General features: G+C 40.0%; 5 protein-coding genes across 5 annotated transcripts, besides 1 other annotated feature; 4 read left to right on the top strand and 1 right to left on the bottom strand.

The window, feature by feature from the left end:
- Positions 1–77: 77 nt before the first annotated feature.
- On the top strand, positions 78–393 carry BEWA_022240 (splicing factor 3B family member protein; the record flags this gene model as incomplete). The annotated part of the gene is made up of 2 exons (XM_004828985.1): positions 78–169; positions 207–393. The coding sequence occupies 2 exons, from the start codon at positions 78–80 to the stop codon at positions 391–393; spliced, it is 279 nt and encodes a 92-aa protein (XP_004829042.1).
- Positions 394–501: 108 nt separating this feature from the next.
- Positions 502–2,382, bottom strand: BEWA_022230 (hypothetical protein; the record flags this gene model as incomplete). The annotated part of the gene is made up of 2 exons (XM_004828984.1): positions 502–2,052; positions 2,092–2,382. 2 exons carry the CDS (start codon positions 2,380–2,382, stop codon positions 502–504), a joined length of 1,842 nt encoding a protein of 613 aa, XP_004829041.1.
- Positions 2,383–2,509: 127 nt separating this feature from the next.
- On the top strand, positions 2,510–3,233 carry BEWA_022220 (hypothetical protein; the record flags this gene model as incomplete). Its single annotated transcript, XM_004828983.1, has 3 exons — positions 2,510–2,703; positions 2,739–2,967; positions 3,009–3,233. 3 exons carry the CDS (start codon positions 2,510–2,512, stop codon positions 3,231–3,233), a joined length of 648 nt encoding a protein of 215 aa, XP_004829040.1.
- Positions 3,234–3,334: 101 nt separating this feature from the next.
- Positions 3,335–4,045, top strand: BEWA_022210 (hypothetical protein; the record flags this gene model as incomplete). The annotated part of the gene is made up of 6 exons (XM_004828982.1): positions 3,335–3,388; positions 3,420–3,548; positions 3,613–3,666; positions 3,704–3,781; positions 3,823–3,879; positions 3,917–4,045. The coding sequence occupies 6 exons, from the start codon at positions 3,335–3,337 to the stop codon at positions 4,043–4,045; spliced, it is 501 nt and encodes a 166-aa protein (XP_004829039.1).
- A 584-nt stretch (positions 4,046–4,629) lies between these two features.
- On the top strand, positions 4,630–11,996 carry BEWA_022200 (hypothetical protein; the record flags this gene model as incomplete). Its single annotated transcript, XM_004828981.1, has 1 exon — positions 4,630–11,996. The coding sequence occupies exon 1, from the start codon at positions 4,932–4,934 to the stop codon at positions 11,994–11,996; it is 7,065 nt and encodes a 2,354-aa protein (XP_004829038.1). The 5' UTR covers positions 4,630–4,931.
- Positions 11,765–11,849: a sequence feature (CT-rich).
- Positions 11,997–12,367: the final 371 nt, after the last annotated feature.

Genomic DNA, 12,367 nt, shown 5'->3' with positions numbered 1-12,367 from the left:
GACAGAGTGGCACTCGTACCGCCGCGCCGAATGGGTCGCCTTCCAACACCACTACGGAGGACAAAAGTCACTTGAAAATGTCCTCGTATGATCGGTTCAACATCCACGCTCAACTTGAGCATTTGCAGAGCAAATATCAAGGAACTGGTCACGTAGATAACACCAAGTGGTTCGTTTCCTCCTCCAGAGGTTCATTCAATTCGCAGGGAGTGGGTTTTAAACATCCAAAGGGACACTTTGGCATCGCACGCAGGACATTTCACGCGACTGGCGTATTTCGCAATTGTAGAAAATGAAGCTACGGCCCGTATAAAGCACAGGTGTTTGCAGGTTTGTATGTCGCCTCCAAAATGCGCATTTTGGGAGCCCATTCTCCGTGATACTTGTAATTAATGCATACATTGTGGATATTAACATGTAGAATATGGCGAAACCAATTACAAATGTAAAGGATAGGCGGCAAATGCCGCCAGAGTAATGCTCGAATGTACATTTACATCTCTAGTCCTCCTTCATCATGCTAGCGACGAGTTCAGTTGGAAAGTCTTTGGAATTAATGGCAATGTGCTTGTCATTCCTAGTATCCCTGATGGATTTGAATGAACCGTCCAGGCCCATGCAAATCTGAAGGGTCGAAATGACGAGGAAGAGCTCATTACTGGTCGCCTTAAATGGCAGTGTGGTAAACATTTCGACATTTTGTAGCGCCAATGTGGATATGCAGTCTGAGAGCCTCCCAACTACCTCCGTAGAGTACTCCTCCAAAAGTATGCAGCCGCGCGGTCCATTCTTTATGTACACAAGGGCTTCCCTTGAAACGCTCGTCCCGTGTAAAAGCGTACAGAGGACCAGAGCATGTTCATTTTCTTCCTCCAACAGGAATGAGGCCGAGGCATGGATCTCATTTGAGCTCATTTCTTCAATCAGGAACCAATCTGATGTCAGTGCTTCTTTCATTACATGGTTCTCAATTGTAATTTCAGAGGTGTCCTCACACAAGCTGCATTTTTCGGATATCCAGAGTTTTTTGACAAAATCATCACTGGAATGTTTGTATCTTTTAAGTTCAGGATGAAGTGTGTTGACAAATTTACGTATTTCCAAAAGCTGGAGAATGTGAGAATGCTCATCTAGAGTAAACTCTCCATTAATTTCTGGGATCTTTAGCGCACCATTGCAGTAATTTACATACACATTGGGGTTTTCGTGTATGCTAAACTGGTACTTTTCCAATTCAACAAACACCTTGTGTATCCAGTGGTCCAACATGGTGTTGCAAATGTTCTTTTCATCCAAAAATGGAACTTGCATCGTAGAAACTGAAACATTTCCATTATGGTCCATTTTAAACTGTAGAGTAAGCCCTTGTGTATCTTTATACACGAACCCTGAAAATATAGAAACGTCCAAAAATATAAATGACGATTCCTCTAAAAATACATCCGAGCACAAAATTATGGAATCTGTATCGCTCGTGTAATATTTTACTTCAGTAACGATAAATTGTGCGATTTTATATTCAGTGGCCTGTTTTTTAAGTCTATCCATGATAAGCTTTCCGCAAAATGTGTTACACACCTTGTATACGCAATCAAAAACATTTTCCTTATTTGCGTAAATGTGCATATTCAAGAGTGTGTGCATTGAAGTTTTTATTTCTCCAGAAGATGAGTGCCCTGAACTCTCAAGGACCAAGAGAGTAACGTCAAGAACTTGCCAAGCGTTAAAATCGTAAATAAGAGTCACCGTAAAAAAGTCCTTCTTCTCCAAAGTGCATTGCGCGTTTGCGCGTTGTATAGATATTCCTTCCATGTTACAAATGTTGGACAACTTGTATATATAAAGGTACTCATCGTAAATTCTCTCCATGGTGTCATCAACGTCCTTGTCGCTCAACGGAGGAACTGGGAGTGAGCTTGAAACTGCGCATTTGACAAGCGTTGGTATCATTAGAGGCATCCTTGTATACGTTCCGCAAGATAGCAAGTCTGCAGCCAGAGAGGTATTTCCGCACGGTTTTATAAGGTCAGTGGTTGTGATTGTGCACAGGTTCTAAGTATAAACATTTGTGGATGGTGAGCATAAACCTACCCTGCAGAGGTCGTCACTAGCCTTCTTGAGGTACCCATCAAACACGTCTGCATTCTCGATCATTTTGTCTATCCTAGTCTGCATTTTTGCGATGTCGTACAAGACTCGTAGCTTCAAAAACACTTCCCTCTGGCTCCTGCAAAACTGAATTAGGGCTCCTCGAAGGCGGTTATTCATAGCCTTCCCCTCGGTTGTGGTCCTTTCGCAGAACCATCGCCAATCGGTTATGCATCGCGACACCGACCTGGACAGGAGCTCCGAAAACGGAACGGCCACAAAATCGTCGTCCATATTGCAACTTTAAACGCCTAATTGACCATGGTGACCCTATGGAAGACAAAATGAAGTCTGGCGACGGCCAATGTGTATGGTGAGGCAGACTCCCAATGTGTAGCGACCAAAGCGGTCAGTTTATATCATGATCCTTTACACGAAGCTTCTGTGTAAACATTTGAGGGCGTCAAGGCCGGTCGATAGGCGCACGTTCAGCTCTTTGGGGGAATACATTGACAGCGCCGACGTAGAGGAGGCGGAGTCCAAAAGCGATCGGTTAATCCCGCACATTTTCCGTTGGGGAGTTGGTAACAGACACGTCGCTCAGTCAAAGAACAGGTACGTCCGGCACATGGGTCCATAGGCCTCTTCAGGTACCGACCTACTCACAAGGAGAGGAATACGACAGTGTCAATTAGAGCGAATTACTTTGAGTTGGACCTGACGTTCGAAAAGTGTAAGATCGTCTACGACGAGACGAATGAACACTGGGAAGTGCTCTGGCATGAACACGGGAAATTAAACGGAAAACCGTTCCCTATCAAAAAGTATGGAATAGAAGCCTCAAAGATCGAGGCAATCTCATTCGCAAAAACGCTAAATGTAGGTAGCATCACCTCTCTATACACACAAAATTACCGCAGGAACGACTAAAATCGCAGCCAGATCCGGACGATTTGGAACAAGATATTCACGGAAACATCGCAAGTAGTCAAGGTGTAGAGAAAGGAGTGACATTTGATCGCATATTACAGTCCTGGGTTGGACTAGGAAGGGTCGGTACGAGACCAACGGCGAGAGCATTTTCCGCCGATTACCATGGATACGAAAATGCCAAGCATATGGCAAAGACATTTAAGAATGAGTAAAAGCTGTCTGTACATGGAATTCGTGTGTATATGGTGGTACTCCTCAGAGATTCCACAGCTCAGTTTGTATAATATTCCGGGCTACAAATGTGCCATTAGACATGAGTATTTTGAGGTATAGGCCTAGGGGAGGCGTTCAGCACTATCCAGGTACCGTTTCTTGACGGAATAAACATTCGCATACAGTCCGAAATAAAGCGTGGAGAGGTATTGTCGAATTTTCGTTTCTTTAATCTCACATACGCTACAGAGCTGCAATATAAGCGCCTGAAAATCGGAAATTGGCCTCCTCCGGACTCTTCACCCCTGCATCCGGTAAGTCTCGTAAAATGCCAATATATGCCCATAGTTTCGCATTAATACACTCTTTACCATTCAGATTGAGCCCTGGGGGAAGCAGTTTTTCGTGTTCAACACTCTTCAGGAAGGAAAGGTATTTCGTCCTCAAATCCAAAACATGCTCCGTGCAGCCAGAGACACTTTTATGCGTGGCAGACCACTCTAGAAAACCTCTAATGTACTTGAGACGTGAAGACTTTCAGGTTCTGGTATGATTTATCCATTGGCGCCCCGCACACTCAATACTTAGGCTTCCATCTTTGAGAGCATAAAGGGCGAGCTGGATCGATTAAACAATGTGCCAAGGGTTGGTTTCCTTTGTGTATGAAGTATACGTGTTATAGGAACCCGACGGAACGTTTGACATGCAAAGGCTGGAGTATGATCGTCCCAGATACGCAATGCAGAGAATGAAAACGGGAGCACACAGCTCACATACAATCATGAGAAGCACCCACAGAGCAAAGAAGTAGCGCTTTTAGCACCTCTAGTCAACATAACAACCATCATTCCTCCAGGAATGCCACCCATTGCAAATGTACACTAACAGCTTGCCAACTTTTATGTTCTAGTCATGCGCAGCCGGCCGGAGGGTGATCTAAGGTGACTCACGGACCAAACTTTAGGGGAAGGGAGCATCAGACTAAACTTAACGTCCCAAAATCGAGTGTAAAGGTCGTTAATCTATCGACATGAACAGGTAGAACCTACGCAGGGTCCGAGCCCGGTAAACAGAGCCACAATATGGGATTGTAATACAGTAGTGCTATAAATCCATCAAATAAAGGGACAGAGAGCGGATATGACCGCAGTTTACGACAATGTGTAGGTGGAAGATTAGACAGCGGCAACGAGAGCGGAACATTCTCCAAAGAAATTATGCCTGGTCCAGAAAAACGTGGAGATTCCGCATCTTCCGTTATAAATACTCACCAATTGATAGCAGAGAGTCTCTTGGGAAAATATTGTCTCAGCGAGGAAATTTTTGAGAAGAAAATTCCATATGGGGGAAAATAATAGCGCCGGGAATGTTGGCTCGAGCGACCCTTTTCACTATGCATGGAATGATAGGTACAAATATGTTGTTCTGATGGAGTAAGCTCTAGGGAGATCTCCGTGTTCTTTTTTCAGAAATAATCTCCGTTACTGGATATTTTGTACTCGTACATATTGGTGAATCTTCCTGCATTTTTGTAAATTTTAAGGACCAAAACACCGTACATTACATTTAAGTCTTTTATATTTTCCTAAAGATGCGAATTATGCGCTTAAGTTTGTACTGAAAGCGTAAAGAAATTCATACCTACTTCCTCCACACTATAGCAGTGTCTTATCGCTGCCTCTTATTGACATTAAACAATGGAAATCGCAAAGATTATACTCTTTACGGTGATATACCGCACCCTCTTGATTGTGGATGAGTGTAATGGAGAGAATACTCGGGTCTTCTCCAACTCGAGGGGAGGCTCATATGCATCAAAAAGAGATTCAAATGATCTAGTTCTGGATATTGGCGAAAAAATACATCCAGAAGGAATCATGGTGGAACACGACGGTGATGATATGGCCTTCACCAGGGTACATACTGTAAAAGAACCTTTCAAAATCTTGGAGATTACCTACGGGGACGATGTAGTATGGAAAGCGAATGGAAATGATTCATGGTGTGAAAGTGTATCAACACACTTTCTGAACAAATTTCCATTAGTTGCCATGGTTTATTTGAAAACCAAAAAAGGAAAAATGACAACAGAACTATTCTCCATGCAAGGTGGAAACTGGGTATCTTCAGAAGATAGAAAGTCCATTAAACCAGCTAAAATTGAACTTAGTGGATCAAAAGATGATTCAAATAAAATAGCAGAAATACAAGTCCAAAGATCCATTTTGAGGGATGATTTATTGTTTGGGAACATGGTCCATGTCCACGAGTACGACGAAAAAACATTCCGTAAATCAAAAACTGCCGTACTTGATATATCGGATGTCGATCACGGGGCACTTGATATCACTGTTCATACCGCTGGTAAGTTCACATTTTACGAATTGTCTCCAAAAGTTGGACATAGTTTGGAGAAAATCGTAGAAGGGACAAATCTTGTTTCTGACTTTAAACCTGGTGAAAAATGCGTAAAACTGTGGCACTTCCCAGAGACAAATGTTGCATCAGTGGTTAGGTTAGTTATCGCAAATTCTAGAAAGTTTTATCACAAAGTACTTGTGAAATATGGAAGAACATGGGAACCCGTAGGGTTGGATGTCTTTCATTCAATGATAGAAGAAAGTGAAGATGAACACGTTGTATTCGATGCAACCAGAGAAGACGTCCGCTCCAAATTTTTTGTGACAAATGGAAAGCCTGCTGCCGTTCCATATACAGTATACACACCAAATTTACAAATAAAGGCTGTAGGAGTATACCATAGTGGTGCACAGATATGGAGAGCTCGACCTAATGAATACTGCATCTGTATCATGGTAGATTATGGTAAGATCCCCTCATATATTAGCATTACTGTGCTGGATCTAAAGGGCGTTAAAGACCTATTCTTTGTTAGAGCTGGTGCCATATGGAAAAATGTCGAACACAACGCATACCCAAGCAAGCATAAGTTACACGTTTATAGCTTTTTCTATAATGCTAACATTACCTACATTTGCAGAAGAATGATAGAAGAGTTGAATAAGGATAGAATTATAGAATATCATCCCCGTGGAGGAGCTTCCCAGTTGAGGACGCATTATGATTACAGGTTCTATAAAAATGCCTCATTCAACACCTCGGTTTTTACGCTAGATGTAAGAGAGGAAGGGTTTATAAAACGTGTAAAGTGCACCTCTAAGGAAGGAACTTTTCCTACGAGGTTGTTTTATGGAAAGGATATAATATGGGAGACTAGGTCACCCAACGAATATTGCAGTGCTGCTGTTGTTTATTTCATTGATGTTTTTCCGGAATTTGCAACGATACACGTTTCCAGGCCGGAACTAAATGAGGTTTTACGCCGTCAAAGAAAAGATGGTAAATGGGTAACTATTTACAAGGATGATTACAAGGAACTCCTCGAAAATCTAGGGGAAACAGATATTGAATCTATCAAATCTAGTGCTAAGGATGATGAGCTTGTTGATGCTGAATTTGAGGACGATAGACTGAATGTATTCCTGGAAGATTCTTCCGTATTTAAAGCAGAAAAAAATTCTGAATATGGAATAACATACATAAAATATACGCCAGGAGGTGGGTTCAAGTTACCTGTCTTATATTCCGAAGATAAGGTTGTGAGGGTACATATTTCTTCTGATTCATATTGTTCTGAGGTTATAATATATTTCGATGAAAACGGGCCAAAACTTGCTTTGGTTCACATTAACGACTCAGATGTTGAAGTTTCAGTTTACCATGAAAATGCTAGTGGTATCTGGAAGAGTATCACCGCACAAAAGTACAAACAGAAGTTTGATGAGATGAAGAAATCACCTGGCGTTCCAGAGGAAATAACAGGGCCTCAGTCATGGTTGTTCTCCGCTCCATCTGCGGATGAATCCGAGTCTTTTGGGGATTCCGTACCTAGAAAAGCTGATAGTTCTCTCAATAAACCTACCCAACGAGTAGTACCATTTACTCGCAGAGGTCGACCTAGAACTACTCCAAGACAGCCTATAGAAGACATAATTGATCTTAAGGAGGAGCTTTCTCACAGATATGTGGATATAAAACAAGATGGAGATTACAACATGTTTACAAGGGTGTTCAACGCAATGGACATACTTAAAGTTGTGAGGGTAATGGATGGAGGAAAAAATATTTGGAAGGCAACTGAACACGAAGAGTCATGTTTCAAGATTACAGCTGATTATTTGGGTAGAATTCCGATGTTTGTAACTCTTTATATCAAGAGTTCCAACGATGGAACCATTGTGAAATCACTATCTATCAAGGGTGATCAGTGGGTGGTGATGGATTCCAATCAACCTACTGTAAAGATTAAACACAGAATAGATAAATGTAAAGCAATGAGTAAATCAGAGGAAATTGGATCCTTATTCACTCAAAATTCTGTTTTGCACGACGAATATCTTCTTATATCTTCTTCGTCTGATGATATGGGAAGATCATTTTTATACACCAAAGATAGTGCTGTGTTGAACCTGGAAGATATTGATACAAATGTGTTCATTGTTACATCGTATGGCGATGACACCAACAAAACCTACAAGATTATACCAAACACTAGATATACCATATATATGATTGTTGATGGTCATAAAGATGTTTGGGGATCTGATCAAGGTGATACTTGTGTTGCTGTTTGGTACTTTTCGAGTAGAAAACATGATCCCATGGTTAGGGTACTAATTGTAAACTCCAAAAAGTTCTACCACAAGATTTTCAGGAAGTTCCATAGTAAATGGACTCAAATATGTCTTGATACATACTACCTTAGTTATGAAAAGAAGGATGAACTAAACAATTTTGATATAAACATCAGGGAACCATCAACTGCGTATTACGTTGTGGATGGTAGGCGCTATGGAGTCCCATACAGGCTATTTCTAATGTCTGCACATGTGAAACTTACAAGGATTGTAGATGGGAAAAGCACAATTTGGCATAGTAATACCGGTGAATATTGCATAGACTTTATTATAAATTATGGAAAAAGTGTAACATATATAACGGCAACCATATTGCGTAAAAAGGGTGCGCTTGTTATATTCTTCATAAAGGATGGAGGTAAATGGGCCACTATGGATGAGAAATATTATCTTGACAGATACAAGTTATATAGTTATGACAGTGTTTCTGAGTCTGAGATTAGATCTCAGGAGTTGCTAACTTTGCAAAAAACTGGGCCTGTTACCTTATATCTCGATGATGTAGATACATCCATTTTCACAGAAGAGCAGCTAATGGATGGAGATATTTCTTGCTTTAAATACATTTGTAAGAGCGGGACACAGATTTCAAAAATTGTAAGTTATAATGATGTTATATGGGAAGTTTTATCTGAGGATGATTACTGCACAGAGACAACCGTTCACTTTTATGAAATGGAACCTCAGTTTGTTCATCTGGAGTATAAAGATTCTAAGAACTCTAGTATTAATGTATACCGTCTCAGGGAATATGGTTCCTGGGTTCCTGCTATGCCTATAAGATATGAATCACTTCTTCACGAATTCAAAAATGATATTGAAAGAGTTGAGCTGAATATTGTTGATGTGGATGAAGAAGTGTTCAATTTATCATCTGTAACAAGGGGGAGTGCTAGTCGCCAAGTAATTTCCATGAAGCCTAATTATCGTCTAGATTCAGTTTGTTATGGTACAAATAGGTTCTGGAAATCTGAGTCTGGTGAATATTGCAAAAGAGCATTTGTCTATCTTGAGGGTAAGTATCCTCATCTGTGCAGTCTCATCATTTCACGCTTTAACGAATCTGAAACTCTCTATTTCCGTAATATAAATCTTAACTTTGAACCTGTTAAGAAATATGAGTATGATGAGATTCTTGAGGACATGAAGGCTGGCAAATTTCTTCCAAAAGCAAAGTCTGAGTCAGATGGATTAAACACTAGAGACAAAGCATCTATTCATTCTGAGGCTTACGACTGTACTTTAAATATACTCGACTTACTTGACAATAAAATGGTCGAAAGCACGGCTATGTATCTTGATTCAGTATATACCACACTTTTATTTCCAAAGAAATCAACTAATATTGTCAGAATTATTGAGGAACATGATGTTATTTGGGAATCTAAAAACCAGGAAAAATGTGTATACGTCATGTGCCATCACCATAATAATAATATTTACCTAATAGACGTTCTCAAAGAAACTCCCTCTGAATTGAAGCACAAGTTTTTCTGGAAAACCCCTACTGATTCATGGAAGAAACTTGATACAGATTATGGTAAAAAATTGGGGAATTCTAGGGTTAGCATTGTTTCCAACGATAGGCCTATCCTGAACATCAGGAGTTCAAAAAATTACAAATGTAAATTAGTAGAATTTGATTATCACGGTCTTCCCGCTCAAATCCACATACCTCAGCGTGTTTGTGTTAATCAGATTGTTGATAATGGAACTGTTGTATTTAAGGGGACATGGGAAAGATGTATAATGGTCATGCATCACACATATGGAACTAATGAATTCCTGTATTTGGTAACATTGAACAATTTTGACGCCCTTAAGATTCACTACTATCTCAAAAGGGCCGATAGTTGGAAATCTGTGGATTCTATCGAGTATAATCAGCTTCTATCAATGTTAATTCAGTCTAAAAAGGAAAATGAGCCGTCTCATAACACTAGCCATATGGATACTGGTGCGCTTGGCCCCAAGGTACAGAGTTCTACGTCATATACAGGTGATCCTGCCATAACCGTGGATCTTTCACAGACAAACGTAGTAAATGAAGTATGTAGTTACGACGTGAAGAAAGATCTTAAAATTTACGTGAAGAGATCTGTTGAGGGGAATGATTTTTACAGATATACTCATAAACTCGATGGTGAAAGAAGACCTTTCACGTTGTTTTCTCTTATGTTTGGGGAACATAAAACTTCTGGAATTGGAAGAATTAATGGTATCACAACATTATCAGTGTTTTACTGGAAGTTTGCTCCGGATGTACCGCTGCTTATAGAGATGAAAAAGGTCGATGGAAGAGCCTTTTATTATTCTAACGTGGGTGATAGCTACAAGTGGAAAAGAATAGAAGAGGATAATTCTAAACTTCAAAGTGCTCAGATCATTGGTACACTGAGAAAGTTGAGCAAAAAACTTAATGGTTCTCTGAGTGGTGATACATCTGACACGGTCATTACTACCTCACATACGGAAACTTCATATAAAGCACTATTCCCAGGATACACTCTTTATAGTAAGACTTATCCTGCGGATGTATTGAGTGCCCAATGCGATGAGGAGCTACCCGTTAGCGAAGGGTCAGAAGTAACTGTATATTTCTATGGCGAGGGAAACTACAAGAGCCCATCTCTGTTGTATGTAGAAAATGAGCCTAAAGGTGTATGGTATAGTAAGGATGATAGTGAATGGAAAGAAGAGTATAGTCTGGTGGGGAAAACACCTTCAGATACGGAAAGTATTTTGACTGTTTTCCATCGTCTTTCCAAGGACTATAATTTGGGATATATACTTCCTGATTCAGCCAGCACATGCTTCTCTCTTCCAAGTGCCTTGTTTAAGCCCTCAGAATCGTCTGGAACTGCGGCTATTGATATTTCAAAGAAACCTACAAGTGGAAATACTGATTCTTATACACTTTCAAATTATCCTGGATCCACCATAACCGTCTCTAAAATTGAGGATCTCCCAGATTTCCACAGATATAAACACACTTTAAATGGAGAAGACGTCTTTTCGCTTTTGTGTGTCTTATACGAAGATAACAAAACTGTGGGTGGAATTGACAGAATTGAGAATATTCGTGATTTGTCCGTATACTATTGGAAGTATAACCTTGAGACCCCTTTGTTTATTGAGATTACTAGGCAAAATAGAAAGAAGATATACTATAAGAACCTTGATAGAGATGCTCGTCTTAATTGGTTCGGACCCTTTACTGAGGATGTATTCTCTGAAAATCTACACACCACTCTGGTAAATTGGAATAATGTATTGAATCTGGTTGCTCCAATAGATATATCAGTTAAGCATGGTTCATACTGCCATAACGAAGAACTCGATAAAAAAACAATTATTGTCTCTGCTAGGAATCTTGGAGGGGAGCTTTCCGGTTTCAGCACTTCAACCCACAATGCTGGAGACTCTAGTCACCCATTGAACATTGTGTCAATAAGCTACAAAAATAAAAGGCAAAATGGCTTTACATTTCCAATATTGGATGTAAGGAACTTGACTGTTTACTTTGGAAGAAATTCTCCAGATCGTCCTCTTCTTATACACATTGATTCTGATGAAGATGTATGGTATAGGAAAGTCTTGAATAAAGATAATGCATGGGAAAAGGATAAGGGGTTGTATCTGTCATCCGGCAACCCAGATGTTGCCAGTATCAAGAAGGTTCTGCTCAAACTATCTCCTGCATCTTTTGAATCTGATGAGACTGAAGAAGTGAATGCAAGCGCTAGTGTTGCAGAAATATCTAGTGCTAAGCCTAGTGGAAATGAAAACACAGATGTTGAAACAAAGTCCACAGAAGCTGAGGATGAAGAAGATGACGATGTTGAACAAGATGAGGAGGATGAGGACGACGACGAAGACGATGAAGAGGGACAAGGACATATACCAAAGGAACTCAAGACTAAGGATGGCCACTATATAGACGAAGAGTATAGTGTCTTTGTTACTGTTATTTACTGGTTGATGGCTCTAATATTCTTACTTCCAATATTTATGCTTATAAGACAAATGTTCCAAACTGGATGATCAATTTTTGTTGCCCACAAGGAGAAATTATGGCGCTTGGAATGTTTTTCCACATGAGATCATGCTCTAGAGGATTTTGTTTAAATTTTTTAAAGTCCCGGTAAAAGATGTTTGCGTATCTGATACACGGAGGTCTTTTCAGAGTCTTGATAATATGGTTATGGTCTATTATTGAAAATTTTAACTTTAATGTAGCTCTAAAGATGATTTAAATAACTAGTTGTAAATAATTGAATCTAACGGAAGAAAAGTAAATCATAGTCACCCGTTAAATCGCTCTCTATTCTCAGAGAATATAGAGATGGTGTTTAATATTTTAAAATATTCATTTTTGCTAGTTGGTGTGAATGGAGGATTGTGTATACATTGCC

The sequence above is a fragment of the Theileria equi genome, chromosome 1 (assembly GCF_000342415.1).
Source record: "Theileria equi strain WA chromosome 1, complete sequence".
Taxonomy (NCBI): Eukaryota; Apicomplexa; class Aconoidasida; order Piroplasmida; family Theileriidae; genus Theileria; species Theileria equi.
Note: the sequence above shows the minus strand (reverse complement) of the source record. Positions and strands in the feature narration are given on the sequence as shown.